The sequence below is a fragment of the Erpetoichthys calabaricus genome, chromosome 8, assembly GCF_900747795.2.
Source record: "Erpetoichthys calabaricus chromosome 8, fErpCal1.3, whole genome shotgun sequence".
In the NCBI taxonomy this organism is placed as follows: Eukaryota; Metazoa; Chordata; class Cladistia; order Polypteriformes; family Polypteridae; genus Erpetoichthys; species Erpetoichthys calabaricus.
Genome location: NC_041401.2, coordinates 87,787,672 through 87,809,004, shown reverse-complemented (window position 1 = coordinate 87,809,004; position 21,333 = coordinate 87,787,672). Strand labels below are relative to the sequence as shown.

At 34.6% G+C, this 21,333-nt stretch overlaps 1 protein-coding gene across 2 annotated transcripts in view; it reads right to left on the bottom strand.

Moving 5' to 3' along the window:
• The window catches only part of tbx4 (T-box transcription factor 4), a 121,332-nt gene extending 103,441 nt beyond the window's left edge, over positions 1–17,891 (bottom strand). Inside the window, exons 1-2 of one of the 2 annotated variants that reach the window (XM_051930807.1) lie at positions 17,809–17,891; positions 6,339–6,485 (exon numbers count right to left, since the gene is read on the bottom strand). In XM_051930807.1, coding sequence (XP_051786767.1) covers positions 6,339–6,482 — 144 coding nt within the window. In that variant the 5' untranslated portion in view covers positions 6,483–6,485; positions 17,809–17,891. Of the gene's footprint in view, positions 1–6,338; positions 6,486–13,466; positions 13,671–17,808 lie in introns of those variants that run through there. The other variant, XM_028808330.2, reaches the window with a different exon arrangement.
• Positions 17,892–21,333: the final 3,442 nt, after the last annotated feature.

Below are 21,333 nucleotides of genomic sequence, written 5' to 3'. Positions count from 1 at the left end.
AAAGTTGTCTGTTTTGCATATTTAGGACAGGTGACAGTGACACTGAGAACCACCTAAAGGACAACTAGCCTGGGGTTTTTGTATTTTGAAGCTGGCAAGAGTGTTTTGAAATGAAGGTTAACTGGTCAAAAGAACAGGCTGGGACTGGAAAAAGGCAGGGGAAATTTTTTTGAATATTGTCTGTTCTTCCTGTAGTTTGTGCCCTCTCTTTTGTCAATCTCCCATGTGTATATCTTAATATTACAAAAATGACTCCTTGGCATCATAGATTGGAACTTTGCTTTGCTGACATACAGAATGTGTAATGCATGCTGTGGGTTTCCTCCGGGTGCTCCGGTTTCCTCCCACAGTCCAAAGACATGCAGGTTAAGTGCATTGTGATCCTAAATTGTCCCTAGTATGTGCTTGGTGTGTGTGTGTGTGTGTGTGTGTGTGTGTGTGTGTGTGTATGTGTGTGTGTGTGCCCTGCAGTGGGCTGGCTCCCTGCCCGGGGATTTGTTCCCGCCTTGTGCCCTGTATTGGCAGGGATTGGCTCCAGCAGACCCCCATGACCCTGTGTATGTAGCAGGATGGACAATGACTGACTGACTACCTAAATGCTGTAGACTGTGGCGCAGATACTGTAATCTTGTATGATATGTTGCTTTCTGGATGTGTGGATAGACTTTTGACCACAGCAGGATGGATCCAGTTGTTATTGTCCATGTTGTAGTAAATGACATGCATAAAGGGCAGGATGTCAGTTCTGCAATCCAAATTTAAAGAGTTAGGTTCCAAGCTGAGGAGAGGAATTGACAAAATAGTGTTCTCTGAAGTTCTTCCTGTGTCATGCAATAAATCCAGATAACATTAAGGGGATCAGAAGGCTTAACATGTGGCTAAAATCTTGGTGTAGGTTATAATAAGTTTACAGGGTATTGGAAGTTCTTCTGGAACAGATGGAAACTGTTCTGCCATGACGGATTACATTTGAATAGAAGTAGTACCAATGTATTGGGGAGGCATATGAGTAGGTTAGTTGAAGGTTGTTTAAACTAGAGAATTGGGGGAAGGAGGTTTAAGACAGGCCAGGTTTATAATTTGACATGAAAAAACAAACAGTAGTAGATTAATAATAATAATAATTCTTTACATCTATATATTGTAACATCAGATACACACGGTAATTTAATTTCTATCCCAAAGGTAAAGTGCAGTATAGTAAAATAAGTAATACATTAAAAATTGCTTGCTTTAATGCTAGTATTAAGAGTAAAATAAAGGAGCTGAAATTATATGTAGCTACACGTAAGTTGATATAATACAGATGACTGAAACCTGAAACATAGATGGTGACACATTGCTTAGGAATGACAGGCAAAAACAAAGAGGTGGGAGAGTCGCCATTTGAGGAAAACAGAATTTAAATATGAGGCTTCTTCATTTACATTGTGGACCACAGCTTATTCAGGATGTCTGGATTCAACTAGATAGCATTAGGGATTGAGGCTTCATATTAGGAGTGTGTTATAGACCCCCAATATAGACAAAAGTTTAAATGTACGTCTGTTTTTTTAGTAATATTAAGAAGACATGTTTAAAGGGGAGTATTGTAGTCATGGTGGACTTTAATTAACCAAAACCTAACTGGACTAGACGTACAAAAGGCAGAGCATAAGTGCAGGAGGTTTTGGATGTTACTGCACTAACAAAGCAGAAGCCTGTCTAGATTTAGTCTTCTATAATAATCAAGATAGGATTCAGGAGATTTATGTGATTGAGCCATTAGGATCTAATGTCTACAGTATAGTAGATTTCACAGTGTTCTGGCAGAGCACTTATTATTAAAGCACAAAAAGTTAAATTTGATTTTAGTAGGACTAACTTTGAATAGATGCAGCAAAGCAGTCTGAAAAATAGAGATAAGCTTTTGAGTGTGGAAACAGGTGAGGAGATGTGGGGTAGGTTAAAAAGTATATTATGTATACTTTTGGACAATTTCAACCCAAAATTTTTAAGCAATAAGAAATTAAACAAAATGATAAATAGGGAGCAAAAAAGGAAATTACAAAGGAAACTAGCTGTATAAGGCATACAAGACTAGTTATTCCAATGCTAGTTGTTGGGCATAAAAGAGCAACAATTAAAAAGGATATTAGGAAGGCTAAAAGACAGTTGGAGATAAATACTGCAGAAAATGTGAAAGGTGACCCAATGAGATTCTTTAATTACTTTAGCTATAAAAGAACACTACAGAAGGAGGTGAAGAGTATTTGGAAAGGTAAAGGTTACTTAGAATATACAGACAGTGGAATATTAAAATGCTTTGAACTTGCACTTTAATGAACTTTGTACATATGAAGAAAACGATAACCTCCCAAAAGTAAAACAAACTAGTAAGGAGGTACTTAGTGAATTAGAAATTATAGAGAGAGTAGAAGGCTAAAATCTAACAAATCACCAGGAACAGAAAGCGTTTATCTTCGAGTGTTTAAGGAAGTTTGTGAGTGCATATTTAAACCCATGGCACGTATTTTTTGAAAATCACACTGCAGAAATTCCTAGAAACTCGAGGCTAGCAAATATTATCCCATTGTATAAAAAGGGTGATCAGGCTGATCCAAGTAACTATAGGCCAGTAAGCTTAACATGCATCACAAATAAATTAACAGAAGTAATTATTAAGGAACAGAATGAGCTGCACATGTCTAGAACAAGAGTACTGGCAAATACTCAACATGGGTTCTGATGAACAAAGGTCATGTTTCACCAGTTACACGAGGAAGCAACAAAAGAATACGATCAGAGAGGTGCCTATGATATTATTTATGTATACCTGTAGATTTTCTGTGGGTTTTTGATAAGGAACCTCATGAAATATTACTGATTAAACTAAAAGAAGTGGGAATTCAGTGCATGGTCTGTACGTGGATACAAATTGGTTCAAACATGGGAAGCAAAGGTTTGTAATGAGGGGAACTTCTTTGGAATTACATGATGACAAAAGTGGTGATTCTTAGGGATCATAACAATCCAGACAAGCACATAATCATTAAGATTGTTAAATTTACAGATGATTCCAAACTAGGTAGAAGGCCAGATACTGTAATGTAGAATCATCTAGCCTACTAGCTTGGGCAGATTTGTTGCAGGTGAAATTTAATGAAAGTAAATGTAAAGTGTTACATGTAGGAAGTAAAAATGTTTGATTTTAATACACAGTGAGAGGTCTGAAACTTCAAAGTACTCATTATAATAAGAATTTAGGGGTCATGGTAGACCCATCACTGTTTACATCCAGACAATGTACAAAATCGACCAAGAAAGCTAATAGTATGTTAGGTTATACAGTATATCATGATATGTGGAGTACAAGTCAAGGGATGTTATTTTTAAGTTATATAACACGCTAGTGAAACCTCATCTGGAGTACTGTGTACAGTTTTGGTCTTCAAATTACAAAAAAGAAATAGCAGTGCTAGAGAAAGCCCAGACGGGAGCAACGAAGCTGCTTCCAGGTCTAAGAGATATGAGCTATGAGGAGAGATTGAAAGAGTTGAACTTTTTCAGTTTAAGCAGAGATTAAGAAGGGGATGTGAGTGAAGTGTTTAAAATTCTGAAAGGATTTAGTAAAGTAGTACCCAGATGTTACTTTAAAGTAACTTCTGCAGCAAGAACATGGGGATGATGGTTGGAAACTTTCTAAAGGTGCATTTTCTACAAGCGTTAGAAAGTTTTTTTCACACAAATAACCATAGGCACATGGAATAAATTACCAAGTAAAGTGATGGAGAACAAAAGTGGACACTGTAAAAAATGTCAGTAAATTTATAAAAAATATATATTATTTCTTACAACCATGTTCTGTAATATCAATATTTTTCTACCTTCAAAATAGGTACATACCGTTTACTGCTACATTACAGTTACACTGAAAAAACTACTGTTAATTTAACAGTGTAAAACTGTTCAATAATGAATGTAAACAAATGTAAAATGTAAAACGGTAAAGCGCTGTTTCAGTAACACTGAAGTTACGATATTTACATAAGGAAACGCCCCCTTTTACCATATCGTTCCTGGTGAACCACATGCCTTTGAATAATAGGGAAAAAAACTTTAACAAAGTTTGCAGACTTATTTTTCCCTGTGTGCTGCAGGTTTTTTGAGGTTAAGGCAGCTGATTTATGATGGGCTGTATTCGATAAGCTGGCACACCTGTAGGACATTATACCACAAAAGCAAACTTTACTTCTCCACCAGACAATGTGCCATAACTTCCTTAAACATTGAATTCTTTTCAAAGTATATAATTAAATGATACATGTTTGCTATTGGTTGTTGTTACCTTATTGATGTAAAATGTGTAGTGGTGTTTGATCCTGACAATATTTTCTAATGGTTTATTGATTGGCATATTTATTAAAGTGCATGGATTTCAGGTTATTGTTAAACTTTCACTTCTATTAGAATATGTTGTAAAGAAACAACGGTTATTTATTATAAAGTTATACCATAGAGCTAAAAATTTTGTCACCTTATTTTTTACTGTAAAATTCTGGCAACCACAGCTGCCAGTATTGTACCATAAATTCGACATTGTTTTTTTACAGTGTAGGGACCTTCAGATCTCAACTTGTTGTTATTTTAGACAATACAGGTGAACAGGATGGTCGAGCTGGTTGGGCTTAATGTCAGCTATTGCAGCTGTTGAATAAGCAGACATCAATGTGTGTTTCAGTGCTGATCATATGAACATGCAAGTGATTCTCAAGACATCTCAGTAGTCCTGGATCTTACAGGGCAAGAAATGTAATGACAGAATGAGCCTTGTGCAGTGGGGATACACCTAGTGAGTCCAAGAAAGCACTTATTGTATGTTTCAGCAGAATTATTGGGTCAGAAGGGCCACCAAGATTAAGGGATATACACAATATTTTGAAGATTTGTTGCTAAGGTTACCAACTGAGAAAAAGCAAGTCACTCAGAAATATTGCAGTTTGATTATGCAAATTGCAGCTGTGAGAGAGGAAATGCCCTGGACATTTCTACTTCGGCAAAAAGACTTGTTACTTTATAGCATTAGTTACACTGTCTGTAAGTTTACATATTCGAAAATATTTTTTTTAAAGCATGCCTTCTGCAAATTCCTTAACTTCCCCTTCACTTCTCAATAGGAGGGCTCTTTTACAACATTCTGTTTTACTGTAAGCTCAAGCTTGGATGGTTGATCTAAAATAAAAATTACACTTGTAATTAAAGGGCCCTATGCTACTATTGAGTCTTCCTAGGCTGTGAACCAGAGAGGTGAAAAATACACAGATCTCCACATTTAAGCACAACCAGGAATTTTTAAAAAATTTTTTAAATACAGCCTGTTACTAACTATAGTGAACACTCGTCCATCATTCTATCCACTCATCTCTTTTTTAAATCTGCTTTTTAAAAGATTGCTATGGGGAACCTGAGTAGAGGCTATCCTGACAGCACTGGGTGTAAAGGTAGGACCCAAGCTGTGAATGAGACATCAGTCCATCTCAAGACATAATCAGATACACATGTGCACTCACTCACACCAGAACAACAATCACCAAGTACTTTACGAACACTTTTACCTTGTTTTTAAATCGTAAGAGGAAACCTGCGATGGATAATGTGGAGAGCATGTAAACACCATGCAGATTCTGACCAGGTTTAACCCCAGGATCTGGAGTTATGAGGTAGTAGTGCTGAACATGGGGCCCTATAAACACTCAAAAATGTGTAATTTAGTGATAGTCAATTTATTTTTGGGTTGCACTCCAATAGAAAGACACACTGACATCTTCTTGCTATTTGTTTCTATATGTTGTTGTTTATTCAAAAAATTCATCCATCCATTTTGCAATCCACTTTTTCAGTTCATTCCGGAGAAGTGGTGCCTACCCTGCCACCACCAGATACAAGATATGAACCAGTCATGAACAGGGTGTGAGTCCATCAGAGGGCTCACATGTACACACACCATTCCAACACATGTTTTACAATACATCAGAAACACAGACACAGGGAGGAAATACAAACACCCCATAAGCAGAACCCATCATAGGGAAGACCACTATCCATTGTACTATCATGTCACTCTTCAAAATGCTCAATTTTCAACCAGACATTCATCCAATGAACACAGGTACCACAGAGTGCATACTGAAATGCAGTTCCTACATGAGTCTGACAAACAAAGAAAAAAATTAAAATCTCCACAATGTAAAACTGAATTTAGCACAGCACGGTCAACAGAGTCTAGGCAATATCCTTTCACTTTAGTTTATCAAACTGCCACCAGTCTCCTAAGCTCATTTTCCTCTTTCTGGTTTTACCTGATCTGGAGCATCTTCTTGAGAAATACTTCCAGCTGTGGCTGCGTCCTGTGGTATGGGATCAAATGCAAGATTCTGGCATTGGGATGGTTTGGCTGCAGTGAAGCCTTCATCACTTACAGCTGGAGATTTTTCCTGCAGCATCGCCTAAACATAAAGCACAGGAGTTTTAGAAAGAGTAGATGATTTGACTATAAAACTTAGAAACACCCATAGAAGAAAATAAGCAATGACTGTGTCCAAAACACTTCAAACCCTTGAATTTAACACAGCATATGTGAGACCAACATTTTATACTTTTGATGACACTGCAAGAAATATCCAGCTCACGCAGCAATTAAAAGTGGAAAGAGAGTCTGAACAATGGACGAGCAACAAGATTTTAGAATCCTTTGGTAGACTAGCATCTTGTCATTCTTGAGCAGAAGCTGGTAAAATTGAAAGTGTATTGAGGGAGTTTTTTATTTAGAATAGTATATGCCACCAAATAAGCCTTTCTTACAACCAATCTTCTATCTGTATCTAAAAGTAGCATGCCTTAATATCTTTTGGAAGAGCTTTCTGCGCACCATAGTTACTCTTACAGACTTGAATCTGTTACTGAATGTGCTATGATGTATACACTATCTATCTATCTATCTATCTATCTATCTATCTATCTATCTATCTATCTATCTATCTATCTATCTATCTATCTATCTATCTATCTATCTATCTATCTATCTATCTATCTATCTATCTATCTATCTATCTATCTATCTATCTATCTATCTATCTATCTATCTATCTGTCTGAATGTATAATTTGTGGAATTGCTATAGGGAATATCCCTGGATTACATCTTGAATGCAAGTATTTTTAAAACTGAAATTACAATGATAACACTGTTAAAATAACACTGTGAATAAACATATTCACTATAAATTTAAAAACGCACCTTGTTGCCTTTTGCATTCTTTTTATATATTGCTAGAACACTTTCTTTAGGAAGGGTCAGTTTCCTTAAATTCACCTCTCTCTAACCTCCATTTTCTGAAAAGACTTTCTCCCTGCCAGTGAGTTGTTGTCAGTTCTTTGTGAGTTTCAAATGTGTACAGTCAATGATCAGGTCTATACTATTTTGTCTATCAGGTCGCAATGCCCAATGGTAGCCTCTGGGACCTTCACGTCACTGATTTTCATAAATCTGTAATATAGCCTTCAGGGAGTCTTTATAATAATAATAAAAAATGTATTTGAATAGCACCATTCCCATGTTCAAAGAACTTCACAGAAATACAAAATGAGCAACAGGGTATACACAACTTTAGATACAAATAATATCCACATAAAGCACTAAATAAAGATAAACAGAAAACTCTGAATTAGAATAAGAGAACTTTAGCACATGTACCTATCATGATAGTCCTGACATACTGTAAATGACATTTTTCTGGAGCCCTAGCTCTAAAAGCGCCATAACCAGCACTTACCACTGTGTTTGGCCTAAAGGCAGTTGATTGGCCTGACAAATGACAGCATTATGAGTGCGCATTTGTGTCACTGTTGAGTGATTGTCATGCAATGGAGATAGTCTTAAATTTAACTGATACAACTGACCGATAACCTATTGCCATTACTCCTGGGTGTGTGTTTATATTTTTTATCTATTCATTGAATATTTAAGATTACAGTTATAAATGTAGACACATTTCATAATAATTATAAAGTAAACATGTTAAACAGGATCAAATATGTGTAATGGCTGGCATTTTAGCCTGCTTCCTCCTAGATACAATTCTAGAACCCAGCACTGTCCATCACAGTTCACTTGTGCTATACAAATAGGTCTGAATTAGAGCCGGGTCACTCTCTATTTGTAGTTATAATGATCCCTTTATGTCCCTGTGGGCTTTTTTTCAGTTTACTCCAGTTTTCTTCCCTCGTCCCAATTATGTCCATGTTAAGTAAATGCATACATGTAATTTCACTGTTTACAAGTGGGCTGGTGACCTGTCAATATTGGTTCTTGCCTTGTGTGCAAAGCTGCTGGAACAGGCTCCAGCTCCCTATGATGTTAAAATTCTTATTAAGAGATTTCAGTAGGTGAGTGGTATGATGGAAATAGACACTATTTTTTTCAGGACAACAATTAGCCAATGAAGCTTAAACTACTCCTCCACAAAAATAATTTTTTCAAAGTTTCAACCAAATGTCTGCACTCTTAAAAAATAAAGGTGCCAGATTGGTCCTTCAGAGCAATGCCATCAACGTGATAGTTCCAAAAAGAACCATTATTAATTTAGATTTGTAATAGGTTTCATAAATAATCATGAATAGATGATAACAGATTTTAAAACACCTGTGACTCATAATTTTAAAAGGATCCTCACTGCTTATGTTAACACAGGCCAAGTCCAGGTTTTCTTAACCAGTTAAGTGTCCTGCTAGATAGCCTACAATACATAAAAAATGTAATTTTTTTTCTACATTTTAGAAAGTTTTCAAAGCAGAAAGAACAAACTTCATAAGCAAAAAACCCTTCCCAGAATGAAATGGTAATTTGTCAAGCAATGGCTCTATGAGGAACCACACAACACAGTAAAGAACCATACTGTATATGTTTTTTAAGAGACCATCCATCCATTTTCTGGACCCGGTTATTTCATTATAGGGGTCACAAGGGGATGGAGTCTAATGAAGTACAATGCAAAAACTCATAATGGATGGGTACACACTTTGATTGTGGGTCAGTTTTACAGGCGGAAACCTGAATAGCTAGATTAAACTGTGCAATCAAGGAGGGTACAAGAAATCGCCATATGGACTGTGGACAGGCTGGGAATTGAGTATAGGGTCTTGAAGCTTTGAGACAGCAGTGCTCACCATTATGTAATCAAGCATTGACACCAAATGCATTTTTACATATTAATACCATAAGGGTATGAAGAAATGAAAACCTATGCCAGGTAATCTGTAAACCTGGTGACAAATAAGAATACACAAAAAATGAGAGACTCTAGTAAAGTCAAAGGTTGTTGCATAATTACTGTTTCTTTAAAAACAAAGCCAAACATTAGTGTAAAACAGTGCTTTCTGGAATGGCATTAATCACTAAGATGTTAATTCAAACCATTCAATAAGGTATGGAGCAATGGAATTCAGTAAATGGATAAAATAAATATTTATACTTCTTATTTTATGGATTACCTTCATGTTAGTTGGAATAACAATGTCAATTCCATTGTGAAAGGTCATAGTTTAAAATAGTGTTCACAGAGTTTTATTTTAGTGAAAAAATGGCAAGCCTTTGCAAAATGTACATTCTTTAGGTATCTGTTTGAAAGTTTTTTGCTTCGTTGGTGTGTGGTTTTTTTAAAAATACAAATACAGTAAAACTGCTGGGACATAGGCAATGGTCCTGGAAAAGAAGATTTCACACAAAGGCTGAGATGAAAATTTAGCTGGAAAGTTTAGCATGTAAACACTGTGAGTTCATGCTCTTAAGATAAAAGAGGAAAATGAGACCCTTATAAACTCCTGCAGACACTGGGAAAAACCAATAAAGATAAGAGCTGACAGCAGCACCGAGACTGCTGCACATCAAGCACAAGCTTTTACAGTGAAAAAGCACCTTCTGCTCAGTGGGTTTGACTAAGTACAGCACATAAGGTTTGAGTTTTCGTCTGCACCCGACACAAAGACTTTAATGTGCAGTTTTATTCCTGTTTCACGCTTGCATGTCTCATTTTCCTGAAATAAGGCATTCATATCTATCTATCTATCTATCTATCTATCTATCTATCTATCTATCTATCTATCTATCTATCTATCTATCTATCAGGTTTATTTATAGTGTATGTATACACACACACATACACGTATATGTATATATATATATATATATATATATATATATATATATATATATATATATATATATATATATATATACACATATATATATATATACATATATATATATATGTATATATATATATATATATATATATATATATATATATATATATATATATATATATATATATATATATATATATATATATATATATATATATATATATATATATATACACACGTAATTGACTGAGTTCATATGTGCTGAATATGGGCTTTTGTAACATGAAATTATAGATAGATAGATAGATAGATAGATAGATAGATAGATAGATAGATAGATAGATAGATAGATAGATAGATAGATAGATAGATAGATAGATAGATAGATAGATAGATCCCTTTACAAGAAACCACACGCACTTCTGTTTGATTAACAATAATGGTTGTGCCTTGTACCGGTGTCAGGGTGATATAATTAGCTTTTTTTTCCAAATAAAAATGTCAGATGTGCATTATATTTTTTATATTTCATATTAATTCTTTACTTATCCTAAAAATGTTTGCAAACCCTAACTCCTATGTAATTATTCTAACTAATAAAGAAGAAGGATGACACATAAAGTGAATGACTTAATTTTACAAATGAATAATGTCCAACCATCCATCCATTTTCCAACCCGCTGAATCCGAACACAGGGTCACGGGGGTCTGCTGGAGCCAATCCCAGCCAACACAGGGCACAAGGCAGGAACCAATCCCGGGCAGGGTGTGAATAATATCCATTCTTTAAAATTATCCCTCTGCAGGGTTTTCACATATTCTGTATCAATACTTTGTCTGTATTATTAGTTTAGTAAGATAGAGTGCAGAAGTAGTGCAAAATCAAGCCATAAATGAAAAAGTGCCTTGTTGATTTTTCATCCTAAATATTGCATGGAAAGAAGTAAATTAACAAGGAAAAAACAAAAGTAAAAAATGAAATTCTATAAAAATGTATTACATAATTTCTTATTTGTTAGAGTAAACTATCAAAATATTTATATGTTGAGACATTTTTACAATATTCATTTAAATATTTTATTTACTTACTTTTTGTGCAATTTTAATTGAATTTTACTAGTACCTTGTGTCCTTTTAAAATAAAAATAAGAACAAAAAAAAAAAAACTAGAGAAGTAGAACATTTTATATGAAAAGTGTACTTTCAGCACAAGAGTAAACATTTTTTTTTGGTTTAATCAATCAGTCAGTTTTTATTTTTGTGGCATTTTAAGGAGGAAACATCACAAACCCTTACCAAAAAATTAAGACACACAGTATAAAACTTACTGTATTTCAGACTTTTTCAAAGGAGCTATAGTGTTCTCTGAAGGAACAAAAAATGTGATTAGTTTATTCTGATAAATTAATAAAAAGAAATAGCCTCACATTAATAAATGTTTCTGTTTCCTTTTGTCAGACTATTGAAAGCACATGTGTATTACAGGATATTGTTTGAAAATGAAAAAGAAAAATCAAATGCATGCAGGAGAAGCAGCAGGCCTGTACTTCTGGCCCATAGACTTTCCATTAATTTGATTTACAGTCTCCAAAGACGGGAGTATGAATATACTATGTGGAAATCATAAAAACACTGAAAACTGTTTTCTGAATATTTCACAAGTTAGATAAAGACAATAATTAAACAATATGTTTAATATAAGATCTAACTCAGACAGTTACAGGAAACTATTTAATACATTTTTTAGAAATGTGTTCTTCTTTAGAAAGCCATTTACCTAATTTTTAAAGGTTTTTTCCCTGGACTTTAACCACAAAAAGCGAGCTGTTTCCGCTCAGTTAGAAACCAGTGGTGTGCTCCTTGTGCGCAGTCTGTAAAACAGGCTCTCTTTCAGAGGGACACATTTAACGTGTTTGTGGTTTCATTGCTTTCGTGTTTACAAAAGCTACAAAATATAATCTTTTTTCGGAAAATAATTTACATAGGTAAAAATGACTTTTTCACTGGTCAGAAATTTTCAGATTGTTTTTGTGGAAATTAAACAAAGCACATCATTCGTCATTGCACCCACATAAACCAGTTGTAAGCTTTAGTAAGGTAACACAAAACAATTTATATTAAAACTTAAAACTATTACAAGGTAAAATAATTCCGCTATTAGAATTACAAAAACTCTTCAAAGAAAAACACTTTCTGATTGCGTTATAAGATTTTGTTTCACATAAGCATTTTTAATTGCATGCAACATATTTGTACACTGATCTTATTTAGTATAAAGCGGTAATTCTGTTAACTAAATTTTGGGAGCATTATTTTTATGTTTAACAAAAAAAAAGAAAGGTTATAATATTTGCAAAAATACGGTACAGGTCATTTGAATATCTCTATACTAAGTTAGAAATTACAGGACAACAGTATTTATTGACCAGATACAGTACATATTTTTAAACCGGTAAGAATCGCTAGGTTTTGTTGGTACATTCGTTTTTATGTCGATTTAAAAATGTGTTCGTATTTTATATAATGTTTTGTGATAATCCAATCATTCGTTAATAAAGGTTATTAGTCGTACCTTTAAAAGATTGATAATATATTAATTGTAACCAATTTTGTTATAAACTAAATATATATCCTCAAAGTAAATTTGACTAAATTATTGGTAAACATTCTTGTAATACCTGATTTATTAAGGATTATCAATAACATGGATATCTGGAGATAATCAAACATATTAAATTTTCCGTACAATTCCATAAGTGTCGGATTAAATGTTTTCGTACACTCCAGATCTGACGCATATTGTATTTGACTATCTTAGTGATCGTGTCCGTTCATACGAGTTCGATGCTGACGATGACGATTATCAGTAGTAGTGATAACAGTTCGCCCCTGCCTGTCCTTCATTATCAGAGCGATCTCACAACAGGCCCCAAGTGCACACGAATCGTCCCGTTTCGTTTTTTGGCAGCCGAGAGCTGCATATTATACCAACCCTTCTTATCACAGAATGACTTAATGACACTGCCCTGTAACATGACAGGAGGTGACCTAGCAGAGGGACACATGCTCCAGATGAACACTGACGAGATTAACAAGAGCAGGTCTCTACCCATCCACACCAGACGTCCACGGAGATATTCGTCTAAGAGGTCCCGTTCATTTTCGTCCAAATGGTAAACACACCTACAGTATTGCAAGAGTAGAACTCCGTTTATATATTTCTCCTTTGCGCATTAAACACAATAGTTTGATTAAGATCAAAATGTGCCCGTATTAAAGCATTCTTACCTCATGAAATCTGATCCTCCATTCCAGTAAAAAATCCACGTAGTCTATGAGTGCAATAAAAAAGCAAAACCGAATTCGATTTTCGGAGCCTTTCTGGAGCTAGTTATAATTTGGGAGCTAACGGTCGTCTAGGGTCCTGATCTTCAGTCCGCATATGAGTTTTATCACGAAACAGCTGGACCACAAAAAAGACGCTCCTCACGTCCTCAGAAGTATGAAAAACACCCCGCGAGTTCTTCTGCCCCTACCCCTGCCCCCTGTTCATGAACTGCTGACGTTGCTACTGTCAGTCACTGATACACTCCCAAAAAGTGAGTTCACGTCCAAAAATCTCTGGCAAAAGTTACAAGCTTTGCCTGCGCAAAGTGCCGAAATCACCGGAAAGCTCCAACACTCGAAAGACTAAACGCCCAAACTCAGAGCTATGTGTAAGGACAATATATCTTCTCCTCCTGGGCTTAACGTTTGTCATTTTGTGACATCCGAAAACCAGTAATCACTTTTCAGACTCAGGTCCTTTGTATGCACTGGTCCTTTTCTTTAATCAGAACTGCAGGAAAGAAATCTTCTACGTGAATATCATGGCACAAGGGCTGCGCTTGAAATATACAGGTAACTAACCCTGGCTTACCCAGAGGAGTGAGCCAACAGTCGCGTTCTCTTTTAGAGTCCATTGCGTTTACTAAAGTAGGCCGCACTGTCTTCCGCGAAAGAAAATTTAAGGACTTCTGAGACAGAATGTAACTGTGATTATGTATTTTTCTACCATGCATATTATAAGTGACTGTTTGGAAAAGACAGATTATCATATCAAGCCTGCCATTTTCTTGTCACATCAAGAGATTGCTATATACTCGCTGCAGAATGGCCAAAACTGCATCCAACTGCAATACAAGAAAATAAATATGTACTGTAATTATCTTGCCACAAATCAGAGAATAGGTTTCCATAACACTATGGTAGGTTTTTGGTAACACATTCATATGGTTACATTGGGAAGACGCCACAGGACAGAGTACAAATCTTGTTCCACAATACTATATATATATCAAAAAATATTTTAATGTTCTAATTGTGCTACTGCTACAATGTATATATATATATATATATATATATATATATATATATATATATATATATATATATATATATATATATATATATATATATATATCTTAATCTCTCCTCAACATTCATAATGTTATTTCTTTGACCAAGTATATGGAAATCAATGTCCTTTCATTATATCAAAACACAAGCTGGCAACATTTTAAAGAAAAATGATTTGTTGAATGTTCCTTTGTTAATTAACACAGTACGTTTTTCATCATTACAGTTGAATGCAGATCTTTATTGGGCAGGGCCAAGCAGGATTGCAAATAATAATTATTCTTGGAATCAAGAGCAGTGAAATTTGAATTTTTTACTAAATGAAAAACTTCCATCCATCAATTATCCAACCTGCTGTATCCTTACCACAGGGTAACTGGGGTATGTCTGCTGGAGCCAATCCTAGCCAACACAGGGCACAAGGCAGGAAACAAACCCCAGGCAGGGCGCCAGCCTAAAGGAAAAACTTTTCTTAACGTATCATAAAAATGCATTTAGCTTCTTTGTTTAAGTTTTGCACTTCAGAAATGGCATATGGCACAGCGGGAATACTCAAGGGCAATATTACACATTAAACATGACGGCAGTCCATTGTGAAGCATGCATGCACACACATAAAAACACAGTAAGTTTTGCTAATGACCATGCAGGCTACTCACTGAATGGAGAATTAAAGGCACAGTACAAAAAATATGAAGCAGAATAAAAACCACAATCTTACTTTTTAAATGCTAGCATTATTTAACATTCAACATATTGTATGTTACTAAGGAAGCATACAAAAGTTCTGAGGCAGGTAGCATCGCCTTTCCTTCAATATGAATGATGCAAGTTTATAACTCAGCGAAAGAACTTTTGTTTCCATCTGCATACTGTTACTTATAAAAGCTTTGTGCAGTTTTATGATACCCATCTGAAAGATTTAAAACCTTATGTGAACTGGAATATCATTCTTCAGTTGCACAATAAATAACAAAATAACACTAAAGCATTTACTATATGAAGTTTCTTCATAGTGAAGAAATTGTTGTCTGTAAGGCCTCAAAAATAGTCAGCCCATCGATATGAACCTGCAATGCATTTTGGCTGATAACCTGATTTTTGAACACTAAGAGTGAAATTTATCAGTAATATGGTCTGCAATATGAATTGCTAACTTATTAACAATAAAACAGCACATTAAAGTTGACTGAAACAAATCATTTTCATGTTATACAACATACATAGGTGTGATGCTGCCACTTTTTAAAATGATCTCAAAAAGATTTCTTTATTTCTGTATTAATCTTCTCAAAGTCTGTCTTTAAATAATTTAATAATTCATAAGTACTAAAATATATCCACTTCTGATTTGTAAACTAAACTAATGCATTTTACATTTTGCCCCATGCACACATTTTCACTGGCATATTGTATAAGAATAGCCATGTTTCTGAACATTTATATTTATTCACAGTAGTCAGCAAACTGTGAATAATGTCTCAGTGTATATCCCATTTTATTGCCTAAAATATTCCAAAATAAAATATGAGTGTCGGTAAAAGTAAACAGGTCTAATCGCAAGGTTAAAAGACTAATAAATTACCAGGAGAACTGGATTCTTGAGAAAGTGATTTATGTTGTTGGGGATCAAAGAATATTGGAGAAGAAAGTAAATACATACACACATGAAAGGGGCATTTAATTGAATGTTTTAGAGATATGAGGGCACGGCTAATTATACATACATATATTAATAACACATATATTTATTTGAAACTGTTAGCCTTCAAATTAGCAAGGTTTTTTTAACAACTATGACAAATCTCTAATGTTTAAGCCATTTTATTGTTTTGTTAATAAATAAACAAATTATTTGTGGTTATAATATGATTATTACTTGTAAATATGGTTACTAGTTATACTGTTTTGGCTACACAATCAGTAGCAACTTAAAAAATAAAAAACTTTAACAGATCTTTAGACTAAAGTTACTTTATATCATTTTGGATACTGCTTCTCAGTAGATTACAGTCACTAGTGATATTAATTTTACTCATTATTATCAATACTATTCCTATTGTTTATGAACAGTTCCATTGACTTACTGTAGGATGATGGCCTTGTCTCTCTTCAAATTCTTTGAAAAGTAGAGTTTAAGTTTAATCACAAGCACAGAAAACAGCTACAGACTTCAGTTAAATATGGTTGAGGGTTTTGTGGATGAATTTCTCTGCAAAAAAATAACAGTAAACACAATTCAGGGGTACTAAATGTATATTTAAATAATAATAATAATAATAATAATAATAATAATAATAATAATAATAATGAAGGAGGTAAAAATAAGGCCTTTACTTTTTTGGATTAGTAATTAATAAATTAGTTAATTAATTTTAACAGTTGTAAGCCATAAAAACTGAATTTTTGGATTGCAGATAGGAGAAATACAAATCGATATATATTTGCAGTTTCAAAGAGACAGCAGTTACATTTATTAAATCAATGTGAGTTAGACCTTTCTAAGAGAAAAACGGACACCAGTTACAGCTTCCATCTTATGATAAAGGTCGCGATGTCTTTTTTTGGCTCTCATTATGATGCATTTTTTGCATTTAAGGCAACATCAATGTTCATTTTAATGCCAAAGCTAAAGCAATGAAACTACTTAAAAGGCCACTTGCGTTTAATTGCTTGTATTTTGTTTCACTCAACAATAAACTGTTCACTAATAATAAGCACAGGAGGAATGCGTCTGAACAGAGCGAGGGAACTGCCGGCTGCAGTATCCTGATTGGCACGGCCAGGGTGCCTCCATCACCAGCATTTCTTCCCAGCACTTGGACTCCTGATCTCCAGTCCTGTAGCGAATGGCCTACACAGCACCGACACTCCTAGTGACGAGGTTCGGTTGACACTTATTTGCTAATGGTGATCTTCGAGAGTCTGGTGCTCCATAAGCTTTGGGCCACCAAAGCGTGACAGGCTGAAACTCGCGGCCCTTCTGCAATGTGAACTTTGTGAGTCTGAAGAACCCAAGAAAAGGGAACGAATTAATGAAGGTGTGAAAGCAGCACACTTCAGAAGCAAAGCAGGCAGGCAAAGAGGCCGTTTAGCACCATGCCATTAAAGCGTCACCCTCGCATACACCAGACTCAGGTTCGATTTTATTACATTGTAATCTTACGAAGTTTGTAAAAACTACAACAGTAATTATTGCACCTGGATCAAAGACAGACTGACGTGATCTTACCTTGTGAATTTTGCGGTTTCTCCAATTTATGATGTTTAATAATAAATGTATTTCTCTAACTGAATAGCACAAATTCTTAAGTTTTTTTTAAAAAGTGCTGATATAAAATGGCTGAAGGTTTAAGGGGGCTGATTTTAAACGCGATTTCTGAAAGTGAATTTAAACTTTATTCACTCCCACTGTCACGTGGTTTAAAAATTAGGACCAGGAGCAACATAAACTGAACGGAGTTCAGGCTGATAAGACAGCTTTATTGTGTATATGTGTGTGTGTGTGTGTCTGTGTGTGCGAAAGAGAGGCAGAGACAGAGACAAAGAGAGAATACGCAGATTAAAATTTAATATTAATCTCAAATGTATATGGGAATCAAACATTATAGTGGCCTGAGTTAGTTTCTGGTTTTCCGACGTATATGTAAGTGCGTGGTGTAGCATATTTCTAGGGATATTTCTTAGTACTTCAACACTGACTATTTAAACAAAATATTAAATACCAATGAGCCTAATCAATTTCATTATTATTTATTCATGTCGACTCTGTGCGTTTTCTTGTCTATTTTTCAGGTGGATCAGAGTTTTTTCTCTGACTACCCCAAATACCTGATGGAAAGATTAATCAGACCAAATGTTATGAATCAATCCGTTATCTTTTGGTTTAATTGGTTGATAATTCTCACAACAACACCTTTCTTTATATTCAGTTGCTAGCGTCTGTTTTTACTCGCTTTGTGACGTGTTTTAGTGTAGTGTTTATTTCAACTGATCCTTTCAAATGATCATTAACAGGTAATCCAAAAAAGTCGTCGACAGTAAATGAATAAAATTAAAATAAAAGGAAAAATTAGAAATAACGTTACGATAGGAATGCGTGACGGTTCAGGAGCCGATAAATTCTGTGCTTTTGATCTTGTGGTTTATTTTTAGCGACTAAGCACGCTATAAATGTTTAAACGTCATAAAATATACAGAAAACAGAAGTTTCTACACAAATTCAAAAAAATTCTTTAAAATTAAGGATCCGTGTAAAGACTAAAAAATTGTGTTTTAGAAGAATCTCGAAATGGAAAGCAAAATCTTCTCGAAAGTTCAAGGACACTTGGAACAAACGCGATTCATTACACTGCGATCTTTTAAGGTATCAATGTATCAATGTGAACGAGAGAAATGCTGCTCATTCCACTCGTTATTGTTACAAGGAAGAAATAAATAATCGAATGCCGTTTTGCGTATTTTCTTTTAAAAGAGCTGAATATGGTTAAAGTGAATCAATTTACAAGCCGAAACAGATCCACTTGTTGTTTCATTTTTTTTTTGTTTATCTGCATATATCGGTTCGTTTCTTGTATTTACTATATCTGTTTATTCATTTAATTTACACCTTATATCATCAGAGGTCGTGAATTGTAGACTCCGATTAATTTTATTTTTGTTTTAATAAAGTACAATGGACAAATAAAAAGCAATATACAAAAGTTGCCTTTTTAAATAGTGAATTATAAAGAAGTTATGTATGTGCCTTTCGGAGCAATGAGTGTTACTTTTATATAATTAAGAGCCATAACATTTGTTATTTTGTAATAATGTATTTACAACAAAATTCCTGTAGGCTCTTGAGGGCAATACAATATTACAATGGGTACTGGCAATAATAACTCTAATGAGGGTCACACGAAAAAAATGATTGAGAAGATTTCAAAGTAAGAGACTGTATTTTAAAAACGTCAAAATAAAAACTTTAATAACACACACATATATGACGAATTGTGCTCGTTTTTGTTAAATGGCCCTATCCACCTATTGTTTATCGTGCGACTCATTTTTAACTATCTCCTCTTAATAGGAAGCTAATATCAGGAAAATTCTTTCTTTCAATAAGACGGGTCGCTGAGTATCACACACTGATTCGTTCACATAAGCATCGCAAAAGCGAGGAAAGCCGATGAGGTGCCCCCGCACTCCTCTTGTCACTTGCGCCGGTAAGTCTCATGATATTAGGGGCCTGCTCGTTACTTAAGGACAAAGTTGTGCCGCCCCATTACAGAATGCAAAGAGCAAATGTGTTAAGTGCCTGAATGGGGTGCTTCTCGGGTCTTGCGTTGTCATTTGCGACTTTGTCACTGTGTATCTTTAGGATATCAAGGTATTTGTTTTCAAGTGTAATAACCTTAAGCTTTCCATGATTTGCATTTTTACCTCGTAATGATTTTAAATTGCTCTAGTGAAATTTGACTTTGGATAAATTCACAAGACGTTGATTATTAGTCTAGAGTCATATAAAAACAAAACAAATGGTTCAGTACAGATTATTGTTCCAATAAGGGCCTGACTCTTGAAGCTGCAACTAAGTGGGCGACATACTTTATCGACAAGACATTTACGTTACCACAAATAAGATATTTTTTTCTTGTTGTATTTAGCTTTAAGCAAGAGACCAGTGAAGAGCAGTAGATCCTTAATCATGTTAATTTTTAATAATAATGTCACTTTTTCACACACTCACTCTTTGTGTTTGTATTATATCATGTAATATTGTAATTCTTTGCTTTGTTGCGTATTTAATTTTCATTAGAGTCTGTGAAGTGAACTTGAGTCTGAAAAAAATTACACTCTATCTATCTATCTATCTATCTATCTATCTATCTATCTATCTATCTATCTATCTATCTATCTATCTATCTATCTATCTATATATATATATATATATATATATATATATATATATATATATATATATGGAAGAGAAGGTCTGTGATACGGCTTGCATATTTGCAGCTGGAGATCCACAAAGGGAGAAAAAAATGAATCACGTATCAAAGTAGTTTTTATTCCTGAGCTTTCAACCCCTACCAGGGGTCTTCATCAGAGGATAATGCTTAGACTTACAAGAATCAAAGGCAATATATAGCAACACATTAAGGGGGTGGGGGAGGTGACTAAGTCAGTATGATGGGGGGGGGGGGGGTTGTATAGTTTATTTATTATGTACATGTTGTTCTTAAGTTAGCATATGCTGGATTTATGTCCAAGTGTCTGTTGATGGCGTTTTCATTTGATAGCCAAGACTCGACCAACTCTCTGGAACTTTTTGTACTGGCCTTAAATTTTACTATTTTATGTCTATTAAAGATAATCTATAAAAATCAAATTTCACATCTTCCTAGTGAGGATTTGCCTTTTGCACTTGCAGTGTAGAGTAACATGGAGATAATATGTTAAAAAAAATTGCAAGCGCGTTGGATATTAATGTTCACATGTTCATAATGTTCAGATTAAAATTACTCATGAAAACATACACTTTCTCTTAGCCCCCACCTCACCTCATAAACACACTGACAGGAAGTCAACCAATAAATGTATTTTTTTCATAATACTCCTTCCTTGGAGTACAACATCATAAGGCGTTTTAAAATTTGCTAGAACTTCAATTGTTCATCAAGGAGTTGCGTGGTGACTCTTTGGAATAGTGATGTGATGAAGAGGAAGGAGACTTTTTCTATTTTGAATGAGTGGAAGAAAGGTCAGATTC